The following is a 20,451-nucleotide window of genomic DNA, read 5'->3' as shown; positions in this document are numbered from 1 at the left end:
ATATTGGGGTCCACTCTCTTCTAGCTTGTAGAGTTTCTGCTGAGAAATCTGATGATAATCTAATAGGCCTTCCTTTATATGTTGTACTCTTCTTTTCCCTGGCTGCCTTGAGAATTTTTTCTTTGTCATTGGTTTGTGTCATCTTTATTATGATGTGCCTTGGAGTGGGTTTGTTGGGGTTAAGAAAACTCGGTGTTCTGTTTGCTTCTTGAATTTGAGGCTTTAGTTCTTTCCACAGGCTTGGGAAGTTCTCGTCTATTATTTGTTTGAGTATATTCTCCATTCCATTTTCTTTCTCTTCTCCCTCTGATATACCTATTATTCTTATGTTATTCTTTCTGATGGAGTCAGATAATTCCTGTAGGGCTTTCTCGTTTTTTATTATTTTTGAGTCTCTTCTTCTCTCTGTTGTGCCTCAAGTTGTTTGTCTTCTATTTCACTAATCCTCTCTTCAATCTGGGTTGTTCTGCTAGCTAAGCTTGTTACCTCGTTTTTCAGCTCGTGAATTGAGTTTTTCATTTCTGTTTGATTTGTTTTTATAGTTTCAATTTCCTTGGTAATATATTCTTTGTGTTCATTGAGTTGTTTTCTGATCTCCCTATATTGCCTTTCCGTGTTTTCTTGTATATCTCTGAGTATTTTTAAGATTTCTATTTTAAATTCTCTGTCATTTAGCTCCAAGGCTTCCAATATGTTAAGTCTTTTCTCCATAGATTTTTCCACATCTATTTGTGTTACCTCTCTTTCTTTTGTATCCATAATATTCAATTTCCTCTTTCTTATTGGCATCTGAGGGTGGTCTTGTTGATAGCACTAATTAGAATTAATAAAGAGTAAAAAGTAAAAAACAAAAAAACAAAAAAAACAAAAAAACAAAAAAAACAAAAACAAAAAAAACCCCAAAAAACAAAGGGTAAAACACCCCACAAAAAAAAAGCAGTAATAATTTATTATTTCCCCCTTTTTTTTTCTTTGTTCTCCTTCCCTCCTCTCCCCTCCTCAGGGAAATATCGTGCCTATAATGGAGGGCCTGGTTTGCGGTGTAGAGTTCAAGGGGGCAAAAAAAAAAAAAAAAAAAAAAAAAAAAAAGAAAATCTTAGACAAGCATAAGTTGATCTGCCTGCGGGTGACGGTCAACCAAGAGATATAATGAGAGGGACAAGAGGGAACCAGAAAAAAGGACAAAAAAAAGGAATAATCAAGAAGAAAAAATAAAAATAATAAGTAAAAATACGTTGTATTAAGTGGAGCAAAGACCAAATACAATGGAGACCTTGGGTTGGGAGGACCCAAAATGCCACAAAAACAAACCAACCAGAAAAAAACAAAAACAAAACCGAAAAAGAAAAACAAAGCCAAAAAAAACCTTGAGTCCCAAATTAACTAATTTGTTCGTGATTGAGGATTAAATGGGAGGAAAGTAAAACGAGAAAAGAAAAAACGAATAGAAAGGAAAAAATAAGAAAAAGAGAAAAACGAAGGAAGAAATAAAAAAGGAAGAGAAAAAAACAAAATAAGGCAAAAAAAAACAAAACAAAAGAGGAGAGAGTGAGAATTAAGTGTCCTGGAGTATAACCCCAAAGGAGGGTGAGGATGAAGAAGAGAAATAAAATGTAACACTTATGGGTAGTGTAGTTCAAGAAAAGGGAAGCATAAGATGGGCAGAGAATAGAAGGACTGAGGTGGAGGAAATAAAGGCAATAAGATAGAACGAGCAAACAACAACAACAACAACAACAACAAAAAAAAAAAAAAAAAAAAAAAAAAAAAACCAACAAACAGTGGAACAAGCTGCAAAGTCTGTGGATTTTTCCTGATTTTGAGATGTCAACCTCTTCCTCCTTCTCCTCTCTCCCTCTTCCCGGTCGGCGACTCTGCACCCCAGGCCCTGCCCCTGCGCCACACCCAGGCAGGGACTTGCAATTGATGGGGTTCTACGGCAATGTCACACAATTGGCTTTAGTCTTGCTGGTAGTCAAGGCCTGCCGGCGTCTGCAGGGTCTACCGACGAGAGAGTTCGCCTTCGTGGATTCTCTCTCCCAGTCCCCCCTTCCCGAACCAGCAGCCTGGCGATCCAGCCACAAGGCTGCCACTGCTTCTGTCTGGGGAGTAAGAGGCTCAAAAAGCTGGGAAATCCCCACTCTATCCCCACTCAGTGCAAGGCTCTGGGAAGGGCTCTGACAGTCAGGGCCTCCAGTGTAATCAGGCGGGGGTGGGAGTCAATTGTTGTCAAGGTGATTGTTCAGCGCCTAGCATTCCGTTGGACCTCTCAACCCAGGCTTTCCACACTTTGTAGCCTGTTTTGGCCGGTAAGAAAAGGGACTAGTCTCTGCTTGCGACTAGTGTGCTATAGATCTTATTATCTGCCAAGTCCTTCTTGTTAGCGTTTATCCCTGAATATGGAGGCTCTATCAATCAGAAGTTGCCCCCGCCCCTTTAGCGAGAGGCACCAAAAAATATCAAGCCTCTTGTCTTGGGTCGGTGAACTGAGAGAGATCTTATCAATTAGAACCGAGGGTGCGCAGATTTCACGGGTTAAGTTAATTTTAGTAATTGGGTCGCAGCTGTGCTCCCAAAGGTATTTCAGGCTGCCTGCGCGCGCCCCTCCCCCAACGCTTGATTGTTAGCTTGAATGGCTGGGTGAGGTGCCCCGCCCGCGGAGAGAATCTACCAAGTAGGGAATACCGCCCTGGGGCCTCTCCCGCTCCCCGTGCGCGGGCCGCTGGGAACGTTAGCGGTGCTCGGTCTGCAATGCTCGGTCTGCAACCAGACCGGGAGCGCGCCAGCAGCTGCTCGCCGCTCGTTCTGCAACCGACCCGGGCGCTGTTCGCGGCGGCTGGCGGCAGCGGCCGGCAGCGGCTTCCGAGTGCGGGATGACTTACCCCAGGCGCACTTTCTCGCGGCTTGAGTGAACGTCCCTGGGGTAGCTTCCTCCACACCCTCGTCTTTCAGATTCGAGTGATAACAGTCCTATTGCTTTCAGTTTGCTCCGAAGATAAATTTTCCTGTTTCTAGTTGATAAATTTGTTGTGATTTTGGGGAGATCTGTCGGACGCGCTGCTCACGGCGCCATTTCCGTGACGTCACTCTCTAGTTTTCTAATTAGCAAATTGTGGAAAGAAGAATCACCGACATGTGTACCTCTATATAAGAGCTTCTGTCCGAAAGCACCCATTTTTCTACCTCTTATCAAAGCAATATAATTGGCTTAAATATATAAAAGTAATAAGTGTATTAACACAGGGGAAAGTGAGACACAGTAATGATAACAAAACAGACTTGTGGTTATGTTAATCTTTGGTTCTTGTGCCACTTTATAAATTAACAAGGTCTCATAATAACTAGACTATATAGGTATTAGGTGATGCGTCCTCTATTTTTAGCCAACAATGTTGTATTGCTTATATTATTTCATTTAATTTTTCATGTTTATTTTTATGGTAATACATAGTTTTATTTCTTTTTCGGCTTTATTGAGCTATAACTGGTAGATAAAATTGAAAGATATTGAAAATGTATAATGTGGTATTACATTGTAAAAGGATCCCCGCCTTCTAACTAATTAACACACTTATCACCTCACATATTTATCCATTTTGTGTGTGTATGTGTGTGTGTATGTGAGAAAACATTTAAGTTCTCTCTTAGCAAATTCCAATGGTATAACGCAGTGTATTTGTAATTTTCAACAATTCGCATACTGCATCAGTCCAGTATATGGCCCACATGGTCAAAGATTCTGAAAACCCTAAAATTATTTTTTTTAATGTGAATGGAATCCTAAAATAATGTTGTATATTTGTGACCAGAGTATAAACTGGCTTAGAAAAAACACAGGACAAATATTTTTACTTTATGGTTTTTTGAAAGATGAAAAACAATTTTTTTAAACTTAGTTTAAGAGACCAACACACAGAAATGGGATAGATCCTGTGGGTCTCTTAGTATCCAGACTCAGCTGCCTGCAGAGAGAAGTTCAAGGAAAACATCTTCCATGTATCAGTGGGGACCCTGAGATTTAGAGTCATGGCACAGTATTGCGGAAGAATGGTGATAAAATATTTGTGTGGCATTGAGTGTAGTCCAATCTTTATTAGTAATAAACTTTTATTAGTAATAATCTCTATTATTACCAGGATTTTACTTTTTGTAACTATCTTTAAATTCATTAGTTTAATTTTACGGAGGAAATAAGGAAAAATGGGAGACATACACTTTGCTAATAATTGGCAAAGGAATTTGCTATGGTTAAAGTGACAGATGCCGGGAAAGATAAATTAGGGTGCAGGCAGATTGACACTAGGTTTGTTGACTTCTCTCTATCTCCTTAATTTATGTATTTTGTAGCTATTTCGGTCTTTCTGACCCTGGAGAACCCTGCTCCTAGTATTGTGGTCTGTACACGCTAGGTCTCTGTGTCCAGGGAGCGTTCTGGAATGAGAATGTGAATGAGGGGGCAGGTATGTGGCAAAGGCTGGGTAGGAAATGTGTACCCTTTGCAAAAGACTTGGGAAAACAAGAATTATGAGGGGTTTTTTTCTTTGTTTTGTTTTTTTTTCAAGGATCTCAGGAAAGAATTGCCTCATACAAGTCCACATAAAAATAGTCTTTGCTTCTAGGTGCTTTGTGACTATAAAGTAAAATTAGCCACTGAGTTAAGGCAAGTACCCCACCGAGAAATATCAATTGTTTACTTTTATAGAACCTTCTATCTTGCTATAAGATGTCACTACCAATTGTGTTTTCCCTTCCTTTTGATATTTTTTGCTGGGGAAAAACAAGAGGCATTGCTGTAACTTTTCTCTTGGGCTATAAATCGCCAAAAAAAAACAAAGTTGTACCTCTCGTAATGCACACTTAGGTCTGGCACCCTTCTCAAGCCCGCAAACCCTACTTTGACAGGGATTAGGGTTCGGTTACACTCTTGGTTAGAGTGTCATTTCAACATGGCAGGGTTGCAGGTTCAGTCCCCAGTCAGGGCACACACAAGAATCAACCAATGGATGAATAATTAAGTGAAACAACAACCTGATGTTTTCTTCTCTCTCTCCTTTCCCCTCTCTCTAAAATCGGTAAACACACATTTTAAAAATTACACTGTTTTATTGAGCTTCTTTGAAGATACATACAAACTGTGGTGAGAAGCAGACAGCTCCTATTTCTTTCTTTTTTCTTTTTTCTTTTTTTTTAGTTTTTACATTGATTTGAGAGAGAAGAGGATATAGGGGGAAAGAAAGAGAGAGAGAGAGAGGAGAGAGAAGCATCAACTTGCTGTTTTACTTAGTTGTTCTATTTAGTTGTGTACCTGTTTGCTTCTTGTAAGTCCCTAACCAAGGATCAAACCCACAACTTTGGTGCACCAGGACAACACTTTATTTATTGAGCAACCTGGCCAGGGCCTATGTCTATATATATAGTGAGAGAGAGAGACAGGCAGACAGACAGATAGGAAAGGAGAGAGATGAGAAGCATCAATTCTTCATTGCAGCACCTTATTTGTTCATTGATTATTTCTCATATGTGCCTTGACCAGGGAGCTCCAGTCAAGCCAGTGACCCCTTGCTTAAGTCAGTGACCTTGGGCTCAAGCCAGAGACCATGGGGTTATGTCTATGATCCCATGCTCAAGCCAGTGACTCTGTGCTCAAGCTGGTGACCTCGGGGTTTCAAGCCTGGGTCTTCAGCATCCCAGGCCAATGCTCTCTACACTGCAGCACCGCCTGGTCAGACTATGTCTATGTATTCTTAAACCTCATTCCTTACAGATCATAAAACCTCATTCCTTATAGATCATAACATGCATGATATAAATTAGCACATAATAGATTTTTAATTCATAAGTAAGCATATTTAAATTTTCATGCGCAAAACCCTTCCATTGCTAGGATAATGAATCAAAAGCATTTAGAGATTGCAAGTCAAGACAAAAAGACATAGCTTTCAGCTTTCTCTGTGTGTATGACTGAACAGAGGAATTCCACATTTAGTCATTTTTTTTTTTTTTGCCGGAAGAGCTCTCTAAGCAAATTTTAATTTTATATTTATATTGATGCAGGGGATGTGTTTTAGTGGCTGGTTGGTTACCTTTTGTGTAAATCAGGCTTTGTTCTTAGTGCCTTGTGTGTCTCTCTGTAGAAAATATAATTTGAGGTTTTCCTAGGTAAGAGTCTTTCTCTGGCACATTTACCTTTAAGAAATTTGTGCAAATTTTTACAGTTATATAGTCATTTGGCATTACATGTTTTTGAGTTGGAAAAACATATTTGTATATCTTATATTAAGAATTAAGTTTTCTTGGAAATATGTTTTCTTTTATTACTGAAAACATGACTCATTGAAGGGCATGCACAGAGCTTGCTTAATTAATAGAAGGGAATTTTATTATGAAAACATAAATCTCTGTTGAAAAAACTTTGGCAGGTATTTTGTTTGCTTGTTTGTTTGTTTGTTTAAAACAGTTTGTTCTAGTAGAGACCCTGCAGAAAACAGTTCCTGATGTTGCCTAAAAGCTTTGCAACTGTGTCAGAGGCCAGTTATCAAAACTGCTGTTGTACCTGACCAGGTGGTGGTGCAGTGGATAGAGCATCAGACTGGGATGTGGAGGACCTAGGTTCGAGACCCCGAGGTTGCCAGTTTGAGCGCGGGCTCATCTGGCTTGAGCAAAAAAAGCTCGCCAGCTTGGACCCAAGGTCTCTGGCTCCAGCAAGGGGTTACTCGGTCTGCTGAAGGCCCACAGTCAAGGCACATATGAGAAAGTAGTCAATGAACAACTAAGGTGTCGCAACAAATAACTAATGATTGATGCTTCTCATCTCTCTCCATTCCTGTCTGTCTGTCCCTATCTATCCCTCTCTCTGACTCTCTCTCTGTCCCTGTAAAAAAACAAAACAAAAAAACCTGCTGTTATGGAGCTGATCACTGCATAAAAGTGTGCCAGGAACTCAGCAGATCACATGGAAAGTACCTGATGAGGAAGGGCCACCAAAGAACAGGCAGTGCTGCCTCCCGCCACAACGGCTCAGAAAAAGTGCTTTGGTTGGAAAGAAGGTTTGCGTGACTGCTAGGAGGACATATTATATTAATCATTCATTCATTCATTCATTCATTCAGATATTTAGTGAACACATATTGTCTATTCTGCACTGTGCTTAGCACTTAGTGATGATTGCCGATTCCTACTGGCAGAATGTTTAAAAGCCAGGAACAAGTACCAGTCCGGGTCATTATTCCGTTTGATGCTACAGGAAAACTCTACAGGGAGTCTGGTACAACCTTGATTCAGCCAGTGACTCTCCGAGAATTCACAAGAGAATTGATATCTCTCTATGTGATTAATTACCGTATTTTTCGCTCCATGAGACAAACTTTTTCTCCCCAAAAGTGGAGGGGAAAATGCCCGTGCATCTATGGAGCAAAAAATATGGTATTTTCAGGAAATGCTCTAATCAGCTGAGTTATCCAGCCAGGGCTAAATATGGTTTTTTGTGGGTTGTTTTTTTTTTTTTTTTGTATTTTTTCGAAGTTGGAAACGGGAAGGCAGACAGACTCCCGCATATGCCCAACCGGGATCCACCTGGCATGCCCACCAGGGGGCGATGCTCTGCCCATCTGGGGCGTTGCTCTATTGCAACCAGAGCCATTTTAGCACCTGAGGCAGAGGCCATAGAGCCATCCTCAGCACCCAGGCCATCTCTGCTCCAATGGAGCCTTGGCTGCAGGAGGGGAAGAGAGAGACAGAGAGGAAGGAGAGGGGGAGGGGTGGAGAAGCAGATGGGTGCCTCTCCTGTGTGCCCTGGCTGGGAATCAAACCCGGGACTCCTGCACACCAGGCCGATGCTCTACCACTGAGCTAACCGGCCAGGGCAAATATGGTATTTTATTAAATATTTCAACACATCATTTGGTTCAGAATATTTTTTTTCCTCCTTAAAACCCTAGGTGTGTCTTATGGTCAGGTGCATCTTATGGAGCGATAAATACAGTAAATGGGATTTGATCCAAACAGCTCAGAAGTCCTAGAGACTATGTACAAATCAGGAAGTTATGCAGCCTTTAGGATTCTGAATGGATGTATAAAAACATATGCAGAAAAAAGGAGAAGGAAATCTTTCAGTGATTAATAGTTATGGCTTAAGGAGGCTGATAGTAAATTGTACTAAGTTTGATAAGAAGGACTCCAAATTGCTTTATATTGAGACTTAAAGGGAATTGCTAGTGATAACAATTGTGTACATTTCATATACTATAAATTTCCATCCTCATAGAGGATGAGTGAGTGAGACAATGTGTTGATCTTCATGATCATGAAACATTCTCATGATGGTTTTCCTCATTTTAGACCAAGTACCTAACAGAAAATGGACAACGTCTTGAATACTAAAATTGAAATTCCCAGAATATAGGTGCAAGTGCTAGGAAGGTTTACCTTTGTTGGCCTTGTGTTTTTGTGATTCAGTAGCTTGGTTTAGTGGGTGAGCCATTGTTTAATACTGAAGTCATATTTCCATTTGTAAAAAAAGGAAACAGAATTTACAACATTACTGGAAAAGCCTCTAAGTCCTTGAAGCAGAGAAAACACATTCAGTTAAATTGCTTTATTGTAAAAAAGGAAAAATATACTAAAGCAAAAAGTTTTTTTCTCCTTTCAGATTAAAGCAGGATGGCCATGATTAATAAAAATAAAGTCAAACAAACAAACAAAAAATGAAAATCAATATTTGACATCTACACTAAAATACTTATAGACCAGTGTAAGAAATAGTCTTCATTTTTGTTAGAACAGAGTTATATGTCTATATCTATATTTTATGACACATATATCATTTTAGAAATCTAGAGGGGGGCATATAGTTTATAACTTACCTCAGAATGGCTAGATGATTCCCAGGATAAATATTATTATTATTATTATTTCTTTATAAGTAATCTGTGGTTCAGGAGCATCATAGGGAAAGAAAATTAAATTTAAAGGCAGAGGGCATTTTTACTCAAATTCTTTAGACAAAATAAGGCAAGTGCTGGAAACTGTTGGAATGAGAACAAAAGCAAGGTAAGGAGGCTTCTGATAAAATAATACTTATCTGTAGACTCACCTGGTCTTTAGGGAGGACCCTTGAAGGAAAGAGATGCACCTTATTTGATTTAGTGTTTCCAGCCCTAGCTAGGGATCTACCATTCAGTGGAGGCAGACAAGGCTGGTAGGTGAGTGATGAGATCATAGATGAGATACAGCCAGATCACTGAAGGAAGCTCTGATGCGGGGCCAGGCAGGGCTGGGTTCGAATTCTAACTCTGCTGCCTCTCTCCCTGTGAGACCTGACACATTGTTTTACCTACCGAGACAGTGATGTCTCTATTGAAAAGTGGAGACACTTATTGTTGAGATTTCAAGGAGCCAATACAAACCTGTCTTTCACTTCTGAGTTCTGAAAGGACTGTGAAAGTGACGGAAATTGAATGATCCACGTAATGACTGACAACGGCAGCTGGAGATATGGCTTAAATCTACAGACAAATGGTCTTACTAACTGCCCTGTCCTACTTAAATCAGTGGCAATGTCAGAAGTGAGAATGCAGCTTCCCTCCAATGTTTCAGAAACCCATTTGGGGAGCAAATTAGTGCCAGGTAATAATGCCAACCTGAACCTTTCCTGGGCTACATTTTTGTATGTATGTAGGTTTAATTTGCTAGATTAGGTTAGATTCTGGCTGATGTCTTATTAAGCATCAGGGAGAAGTACAGAGAGAGACGGCACCATTTAAAAGAGGCTGTCACTTATTGTAGGAGAGTCAGGAAGAGACTATTTTGACTGCTTGGAAACGTTTGTGAGATTCTTGAAACCTTTGGACTTCCACCCCTCTTTGCTATTTTTATTGCCATCTGTCTGCTCTCCTGTAATGATTAGCCAGAAAGCTCTTAAAATGGAAAGGATCTGTGGGCATATTTTTGGTGGCAACAAAAAAAAAACAGCAATGAGGTGACTATTCTTGCCAAGTAGGTGAGGAACCCAAGAGTAGACAGTGGGCTGTAGCATCCTGCACGCCACATCTCTGGAGTCAGTGGAAAGAGGGATAAAAAATGATGGAGTAGCAGAGTGGACCTCAGAGTAGGGGGGTTTATAGGAAGTGAATTCAAGACAGAAATTACCCTGCCTTCTTAATAAGCAAGAGACCCATAGATGGGTTTCCTGAATGTAGCCAGGTTAAAATTTTTGAATGTTGTCTAATTTAAACACAAAACCAATAGCTCTTTTTAGCAAGTTATCTTAACGTTACAGATAATTTAATTTAGGTAAGATTCTTAGATCAAGTGAATGAACAAGGTGGAGATTAATAATAAATCTTAGTTATCAGAAAGTGAAGAGGATTTGTGATGTGTTTGACAACACTCTCATGTACATTAGTTTTTTTCTAGATCTTTTGACTGCTGGTATTTCATCTTAAAAGTGGCAATTAAGAATGGAAAAACATTGTCCCCCAACCCCCTCAACCGTGGCTTAGAATCAACTAAAACTTGTGGGGTAAACATTTTACCCAAATATAAACCTTTTAGTGATTAACCTAATTTACTCTTTTCAAACTGTGACATCCTGTTTATATGAAAGACGACTTATAAAAAACTCATCTTGAGCATGAACTCTTAAAATCAACATCTTGGTGAATTTAAGTGTTAAGTGAGTCACAACTATTTGGATGGAGAGTTTCTGGTTTTGAAAGAGAAAGTACTTGGAAAAAATGTCATTTTGGTTTTATTGAAATGGAAACATTTGAAAAATAGAATTCGCTAGTGAGCCTATCATATAACAACTTTCCACACACATTTCTTAAGTCACTTCTGTGAATCGTAGGGTTGCATCCCCCACGGGCCAAGTTTTAACCATCATGAGATGCATTTAGCCTCCATAATTCTTCCTGGAAAGGATATTTTTTTATAAAACCCAGCACAAGGTAAAATTTTTCACAATATTTTGAAGGTAATATGGTTGACTTTGAAACGGTATGCTTAAAACTGCTTGTCTCAATCGAAAGCTGAAATTTTGCCTGATGGAAAAAGGGTCTCTTCTTACTCTGACCCTTTAATATTTGAAAATGTCATTGCAAGCAAAAAAGGTCATTGCAGGTGGCTCAGGAAACCTGTATAATTTTTTGAGTCAATATTACCTCAATAAATTCAATAACAACGAATAAAATAAAAACAGAGATACCACTACCAAAAAATAACTCCTCATAAAACAAAGTCTAATTTATATAGAGTAATGTTACAGTCAAAATTTTAATTCGATTTTTAATGCGATTTGCTGTTCTTATGGTTGAATTTTTAAGAATTCAGTACCTCCATGGCCCCTGTTTAAACATCCCAATCTCTTTGCTGTTTGCCCTAAAATCCTTATTTGCTGCTATATCCTGTTAACAGCAGATCTGTGTTGAAGGATCCTACTGGGTATCTCCACCTGTTTGTACCTCAAGTATGTTAAACCTATCATGTTGCAATTTAAATTACTTTTCTCTCTTTTTTTCAGTTACTGTTTCTTCCCATTTCCTGTTCAGGTGCTGGCACCCTCACCTAAGTGAGGGGCTCTGGTCGTTCCAGAGCCTTTCTTTCCCTTCTAACGCCAGCTAAGCAGTCATTAATGCCTGGTTTCTGCCTCCAGAATGCCTCCTTTTTTCCCCAGTCCACCTCTAACTCAGGCACACTCATTTCTTAGCTCATTCAGAACAAATGTTTCTAATGAGCTTTCCAGTCGGTCCCTTTCTGCCACCGGATCTCTCGGTGCATGTAGTCAAACGTGAATTTAGGACTTAGCTGCCTGTCCACTTTTACCTACTCTCCATCGCATCAGAGCAAGTCCTTATAACCTGGCACAACTTACTTTTTCTAGATTCTTCTCTTCTACCCATCTACTTTCTGACACTCATTCGTATATAGCTTTAGTGACTACTAGAAGTCCTTTGAATACACCACACATTTCCACCTAAACTTTTCTGTTTTCATCCTCATCACTTCAGACTTATATTCTGTCTTCTCACCTTCCCCCTTCCAAAAGTAAAATTCCTTCCTCTATGCCTTCTCCTGTGTGATTTTATTACCATTCACTATCACTGGATACAGCCCATTATGGTTAATTGCCTATGTGAAGCTTTCTCAGGCTACATTATGAATTTCTCAAGAGGGAGACTTGTTTCCATCTCTTATGAAAAAAGTCACCGTTCAGTGTTTGGGATTTAATAAAGTGCCCCATTAATATGAGCCGAAGTCGGGATGTGTTGAAATGGATTCACATTCTCATAGGCACAGTTATTGTACCAAATGAATGGAGAAATAAAGATTAGAATAAAGCAGAAGAGCTCCTTTGCCAATTTTTTTTTCTCAAAAAGCTAGAGATTAAAATTTGTGACAAACATGGGAATTCCTCTCGACAGTCAGAGAATAGAGAATGGCAGTATCACTTGCAAAAGTGAGACCCACCAAGACATTGTCTGGCCTTTGTTATCAACCTGTTGTACTAATGATTTAAAATTAATACTCACACTTTGTCCAGGTTGGCATAGAATTGATTGGTTAGCATGTATTGAATGGTTCATATAAATTAGTTGACAATAAGGTAAATTTACTTAATTAAATGTATACCAAAAAAAAAAGGGTCATCTGTCTTCTACTTGTTAAAATAGAGATGGAAAGAGAACTTGGAGTAAAGTGATAGACTTACTCAGAAGATACGTTGTAATAAATAAAAAAGAAACATGAGCCTGACCAGGTGGTGGTGCAGTGGATAGAGCATCAACCTGGGACACTGAGGACCCAGGTTCCTAGCCCTGGGGTCGCCAGCTTGAGCACAGGCTCATCCAGCTTGAGCGTGGGGTCACTGGCTTGAGCATGGGATCGTAGATGTGACCCCATGGTTGCTGGCTTGAGCCCAAAGGTTGCGGGCTTGAAGCCCAACATCACTGGCTTGGACCTAAGATCTCTGGCTTGAGCAAGGGGTCACTCTGCTGTAGCCCTCCAGTCAAGGCACATATGAGAAAGCAATCAATTAACAACTAAGGTACTACAATGAAGAACTGATGCTTCTTATCTCTCTGTCTGTCCCTATCTGTTCCTATGTCTCTCTCACTAAATAAATAATAAATAAATAAATAAATAAATAAATAAATAAATAAATAATTATGACCTGGAGAATTAATGAAATGTCTCATTAAGAAAAACTTATTCAACTGGTTCTTGAAAAATAGATAAGGATTACATGAAGGAAAAGGAGGAATTCTATATGAAGAAAACAGCATGGAACAGTTGACAAGATGATTGCTATCTTTTACAAGCCAAAATTCCGTTGGTAATTTTTGCAAATGTCTATATTGTTAAAGTTTATATATTTGGAGTCATTTTGTTCTACTTTGTTTTCTTTCTCACAGGGGGATCAGATATTGAATATCTAGACTTCTATAAGCCTGTCGTGTGGTTTTGGATCCTTGTAGGACTTGCTTACTTTGCTGCTGTCTTGAGCATGATTGGAGACTGGCTACGGGTGATATCGAAAAAGACAAAGGAAGAGGTGAGAATTAAGACATTTTCAAGGGTGGGGGTTCAGGGGGGATGGGATGAGGGAGGTGGAGGGATTGGGCAAAAGGATCCTCATGGACACGGATCACAGTGAGTTGGTTTCTGGGAGCAGAGGTGGAAGAGGGTATGGGGCGTAAATGATAATGGATGGAGACTTGACTTGGAGGAGTGAGCACATAATACAGTGCACAAAGGTGTGCTGTAGAACTGAGCTCCTGACACCTATATAATTATGTGAACTAGTGTCACCCTAATAAATTCAATTGAAAAAAAGTTTGCAAAACCACACCTGTTCAGCTACTTTTAACAAAAATTAAAATTTTTTTACATTTGCTTTTTAAAATAGTTTTAACATTATTTAATTTTAACTATTTATGTTTGGTGTGTGAATTGGTTGAACAAGGTTATCATATGAGTTATAATTCACTCACTTACCAAATGCAAAATACTGCATGTTCCAGATGCTATCTAAGTACTTAGGGTAATTTGTAATAAAAGATGAAATTAAAATGTTTTTTTTTTTATTATTTCTCTCTCTTTTATTTCTTTTTTCTCAAAAGAATAAAGTAATTTTATTCTTTAAAGTACAACAGAAAATATTTGTGTCTAGATATCAGTAGCATGAAAAAGTGACTGTGCTATATAATGTTGAATTTTTCTTACTTTATTCAATTATTTCCTTTTATGTTATGTCTGCATAAGTGTGTGCTAGTAGATGTACACACACATATGTGTCCCAAAGCTGTATGCGTTATGGCCAATTTCTTTATGTACAAATTTCAGCTACTCAAAAATATAATGTTTTACTTCATTTGAACAACTATATATATAGAAAGGAACATTAGAATTTTGGCTCATGACATTTTGGAGAATTTAAATCTAATTTTAAAATTTTATAGTTTGAAAATTAAATTTTGATTTTATATTTCCAGATCCAGAAATATTATTAGTTTGAGTGTGACAGAGTAGGGTTTTATTATGAATTCTGAATTTTTTGCTTCTGGGTCTTAGCCAACTTTAATAATTTTTCCAGAGAAGAACAAATCTCTAAAACCTGTACCTCATGTACCCATTTCTTCTTTTAATTATCCCCCTCCTTCATTATCTGCTGTTCAGAGGCCAAGAGACACCAGTATCAAAATCTTTGATTGACACAAGTGTTGTTTTTTTGAACATATACCCAAAAGAAATAGAATAAGATAGGAAATGATAAAATTAATTTCTCTTTACAAACAAATAATTTTATTTGAAACTCCTCAAATCATATACTTTCTTAAGGTACCTCTGGTAATTAGGAAGAGTGTAGGTTACCCAATATTTCCCTTCATGGATATTATTTATATATTTCTCAGTAGGGAATTCACATGTTAAGCATTCATCTGTATCTTTGTGGTACTGTAAAACTGAACTCTTTTTATTATAAACAAATCAGCAAGATAATATGCTTGACATTCTAATTTAAATCATGTGAACAGTTCTGTTTTGTACCAGCTTCCAACTGATTTCCCTTAGTCTTAGGCTCAATGTTTGGGGTGAAGGGAGAGGGAAAAGGGTGAGGGAGAGAATTAGTTGTGATTATTTCCACTACAATGTATTTTCAGTGCTCTTTAAAAGATTCTAAGATGCTAAGAGAAAAAAGAAATTGTAAATAGGAACTACTTTAGATGTTAGATGACATAGCTAAAAAGAGAATTTCTCAAACATCTAGCCATAAATTGGCTTTGTTTCAAATGGTTTTTTTTTAAAAAAACATGTACTTGCATTTAGTTTTTTAAATAAAACATAAGTGAGCAGAATGTCTCTTATATTTAGATAATTAAAAATCGTCTTATTTTGTGAAATATATATTACACATATATTATAAACATACTCTATATTGTGTATATACATGCATATGTACATGCTAATATAATTATGGATCACAGTTTGAAAGCCACTAAGGCAAATATAGAACAAGGGTAAAATTTTATCTTTATTACATTGGTATATTTAATATAGAAGAATAATATTTGATTAAAGATTTAAAAGCTGTATGTGACGAGCCACTGCTTTGGGGCTGGGACTCACTGGGACAGAGCATCAGCACACTTCCCCAGAGTAATGCGATGACCACCTGTCCTAGTGCTTCGGCTGCCATCACACCACACCACAGGCTGGGTGGCTTTAATAACAAATTTATTTCCTCCCAGTGCAGGAGGCTGCAGGTGCCAGCAGCAGTGGTTTCTGGGAGGTCTCTCTCCTCGGCTTGCAGGTGGTGCCTTCCTGATGTGTCCTCACACGGCCCTTCTCTGTGTAAATGCATGGAGAGGCAGAGCCCTGGTGGCTTTCTTGTATAAGGACACCAGTGCTCTTGGCTTAGAGCTCCATCCTTGTGACCTCATTTCACCTTAACCGCCTCCTGTAAGGCCTTATCTTCAAATTCAGTCATATTGAGGGTAGAGCTTCATCATACAAATTTGTGGAGAATGCATTTCAGGCCATAATACCATTCTCTGAGATAAATTCTACATTAATTGTTTACTCAACATGAAAAACAAGTTTGTGTGCCTACTTCTGTGTGATCTTCAGGATTCTCCACCAAAAGTCTCAGATGTATTGTTGTGTTTTCATGCTATTAAATGCTGAAAAGGAGTGAACTGTTTTTGTTTTTTTTTTTTCTTTTTCTTTTTGGCTTCTACCCTGCCTTGTGAGTAACATGTCCTTTCTGGTGACGCATCTGTAGGGAGCTCAAGTGGGGAAAGGCCATGAGCAAGTTCATGTGAACCCGCCGGAGCTGCAGCTGCTCCAGACAGTGGAGCCAGTTGATATGAAATTGTCAATTTGAACAGATGTGTGCTTTCTAATTTAAAATATGGTTTAGGGAAGTGACAAAATTTGGTCACAGATTTAACAGAAAATGTGAAAAAACAAAGGATACTCTCTCACATGAGTGCATGTCTAATTTCCAGGTGAATTTTATGAATAGTCATTTCTGTAAAAAGACCCCAAATTATGTGTCTGTGTGCAGTCTCAGTCTGATGTTACACACTATGAACCTTTGAGGGTCTGATGTTAGGAAGTTTTCTACAAGTCAACGTTGATGCCAAAAAATAGGATTTGAGAGTGGTAAAAAGTAGAAATAATTTTCTTCTAGAATATGTTTATTTCTTTTAAAAATATTAAATAATGATTTGAAGTAATAATTTCTGTCAAATAACAATTGCTAATAAGGAAACTGCAGTACAGGGAGGTGAATAAAGTGATTTGCTTAAGGTTACACAGCTAGTTAATGGGTAAGTGGTAGGGTCAGTAATCATCCCAGATGGCTTGACTTCTCAGCCCAGTCTTCTAGCCTTTTTGCTATGCTGCCTTCCAAAGGCTCAAGAACTTGGTTATGAGTTTGTTATTCTTTCATTCTTCTTCTTTTTTGTATTATATATAGGTCATATCAATAATAGAAATAAGTACCCGACTCTAACCCATCTGTTTCTGTATAGCTGCAAAGAATTGCTTTGTGAATAGTTTGATCACTAATTGTGTTCCTATATAGATCAATAAATCTTGTAACCTAAAGTTATAACCCTTAAATGAATAGAAATGATTCGTATGATTTCTGAAAAATGCATGGGCATTGGAAACCATAGAACTGAGACTTAATTCTACCTTAACTGTTTATTAGCTCTGCAAACTTCACCGAAATACTTAATCTTTCTGACTCTCCACTTCCTTATAAAATTAAAGGAATTAAAGATGTAATCGCCTTTATGGGACTGCTTGGAGACTCAGTGGGTATAGTATGGGTATGACAAATGCTTACTAAATGCTTGTTCTTTTCTTCAGAAAAATTAGTATCAAATATTGTCCTAAATCAATCCTGTAAAGTTCTAAAACAAGTATCTCTATATCATCATACATTGTTCTATTTGGGCATCAAACTCTTTGAGTGCTTACATGCCTGAACATCTTATTTGATTGAAGTAGGTAAATGCAAACAAAAAAAATAAGTAAGAAAACATTATGGTATTTTATTGCTGGAAGTTAACCACAAACCCAGACTCCAGAATAGCCTAGAGAGAAGCAGGTATAGGAATTTTAAATATGTTGAATGTTCTGTGGACTTGAAAAGTAGTTTCTACATTAAATGTTTCTTAAAACTATGCATTACCGTTCTCTTAATTCTCTTCTGGAATTAGAGCCACAGATTACCTGGGGTCCTGATGTGACCGAGGTAGAATCCATTTGTATTTTACTTTTATGAAACCAAGAGAGTATTTCAATTGTTACTTTAAAAAATAAACACATGTAGGAAGATTTTTCTTTCTTTCTTTTTTCTTTTTAGATTTTAATTTGAACTCTCACTGTTTATAAATTGTATCTTCTTTTTGCTTCAAGTATTTCACAGAATGCAATCTGGTAATGGCAATTGAGAGTCATTTTTCTATTCATTTGTTCATAATAAAAAAAGTAAGTTAATAGTTTTTGCCTCAGAGCCCTTTATAAGTAATTTCATTTTTTTTTAGCTAGAGAGCACATTGTGGGGATTAAATACATCGAGATATAATGTTATCTATCTCTTTGACTGTTTTGAAACTGTCATCTGTTCTGAGAATTTGTGTTAGGAAAAGCAGGCACTATGAACTTGGCTTTTAAAATTGTTTTTGGACGTTCTGCATCAAACTGAAGTACTGTGCTTGCCTAGAATCAGAGCTAAAATCAATCACATTTTACAAAAAATGAAACTCGTGTTTGATGAGAACACAAGCGTGCTTACAAAGTTGGCCCAACAAAATGAATTTGTTTTATAGTTCCTCTTCATAGATGGCTTTCTAAAAGAATATTTGTGGTTGGTTTGAGCTGAGAAAAGAGGAGAAACATTGAAGTTCAATCAGGGATTATTTGATCATCTTTTACAACAAAGCACGGTGGTTATTTAGTGTTCAGTGGATGGCACCCTAATTGTAGTAAGGGAACTTAGTTCTTCCTTTCTCACACTGATTTGAACCAAAGAAATATTTCCAATTAATAATGTGTGTGTGTGCATGCATACACACAGACAAACACAGATGTATAAAATCTATTTTCTGAACAAAGGAGAACCGCTGTTCTTCCTCATGAAATAGTTCTATTTCTCTCCCCTTTCAGACACACTAGCATTGAACTTCCTCTCCCTTGAGGTTGGTGCACTGTATGAATAGTTCTGAATGATGAATTGTGGGAAGAACTGATGTAAGGGAATGGGAAGAAGACTGAACTGTGCCTATGACCCTCAAGAGCGTACTTGCCTCTGGCACAGTGACCATAGGAGGTCATGGTGCCATGCCACAGGTCCCTGAGTAAGCACAGTGAGCAGCGCCCCTGCCATGGGCATTAGCATAGCAAGAAATTAACCTTTTCTTGAAACCACTAAGATTAAAAGGCTGTTTGTTGTCAATTTTAACTTCTTCTATCTTCACTAATCCAGTAAAACTCCATAAACATTGTTGATCTAATTGAAGGAAAGAGTTAAAATCATCATCATCATTTGGAGAATTTATTTTATTTTAGTTTCCAAATCTCTGATGGACTTAGATATATTATCTGCATATATATTATTTAAACTATTATGTTATCTGCATTTTCCATATTTAAGGTTTGCTAGTGGCTTCATGAAAATAGAAACATTGAGTAAGAGTTGAAATAAAACAGAAAAACCTGATTTTTAAAGAAATTATAGATGGATTTTAAGTTTGTATGGAGACCAGATATGATATTTCTGTTCCTGTGAAAATGCAGTTTCTGATATTGAATAATATTAAATCTGTTTTATATGTAAATGTTCCAAAACAAAGCCTTCTGGACTGATCTTGTTTCATAAAACCAACTCCTAATGCCAAAGTAAACACAGATGTAAAGAGCAGGCTATTCTTATATAATATCACTTTGAAATTTATTAGGTTGAACCATATAAAATTGTTAACATTCAACTATTTTTGACCTTAAGAATTATAATTTCATATGGTTCAATCTAATATTCTCAGGCACTGTATTTACAAACCTTTTTCTATGAATAGACTTTTCATATTATAATCTATACATTAGATTATGTTCTATACATTAGTCAAAATTATATTTGGCTAGATATTTGCACTATACTTTCTTTAGTTATTACTTGGCTAAAAACTTTTCCAAATTCTGTTTTGTTTATGTATAGACTGATTATGTCATCTCCACTCAAAGAGTAATTTGTTCTGGTTGGGTGTTCTGGAAATCTATCCCTGTTACTCTTGTCACTCTAGACTGTAGCTTGAATCTTTTCTCACTTGGCCACACCATAACTGCTTCTCCTGACACCGAAATCCTCTCTGGGGCCAAACACTCCAATCATGAATATAAATCCCTTACTTTATTCCCCATAACACAGCTAATGTGAGGCTGAACCAATTTATAACTTTATGGAAAGCTGGAGGATAATTCAAAGGACTTACAGACAGAAAAAGAAAAACTTTTTGCTGGGTAAGCAGGCAATATGGCTCCTAGAGTCCATTGGTCATCTTTTGAAAGGGTCCCCTCTTGAACATCTTGCTCCTCAACCCCCAGCTTGGTGGCATATTACAAGATTCTGCTTATCACTCAGGGACCAAACCAGTAGAAGACTAGGTTGACACAATAATAATACAGTATATAATATATATTATACATGTATAATATATGAAAATATGCCCTCCCCTAATATAGAGATGGACATTTATATTATTAAATATGATATTGGATATTCTAATCTAAAGCAACTTAATATTTATAGCCTATTAAAACAGGAAATGTTATATCCAAAAGAGAAAAAGTTTTCTTACCCTGTGTATGATCAGTGGGAAACCTCACATGCTTCAAGCAATTCTTCTCATGCATTGGGAAAGTGAGGCCATCGTTACTGGTTTT

At 37.6% G+C, this 20,451-nt stretch overlaps 1 protein-coding gene across 2 annotated transcripts in view; it reads left to right on the top strand.

The window, feature by feature from the left end:
* The window catches only part of KCNK2 (potassium two pore domain channel subfamily K member 2), a 96,325-nt gene that overhangs the window by 64,245 nt on the left and 11,629 nt on the right, over nt 1–20,451 (top strand). For both annotated transcript variants that reach the window (XM_066361738.1, XM_066361737.1), the window contains exon 6: nt 13,410–13,549. In XM_066361738.1, coding sequence (XP_066217835.1) covers nt 13,410–13,549 — 140 coding nt within the window. The remainder of the gene's footprint in view (nt 1–13,409; nt 13,550–20,451) is intronic.

Source organism: Saccopteryx leptura, chromosome 2 (assembly GCF_036850995.1).
Source record: "Saccopteryx leptura isolate mSacLep1 chromosome 2, mSacLep1_pri_phased_curated, whole genome shotgun sequence".
NCBI lineage: Eukaryota > Metazoa > Chordata > Mammalia > Chiroptera > Emballonuridae > Saccopteryx > Saccopteryx leptura.
Note: the sequence above shows the minus strand (reverse complement) of the source record. Positions and strands in the feature narration are given on the sequence as shown.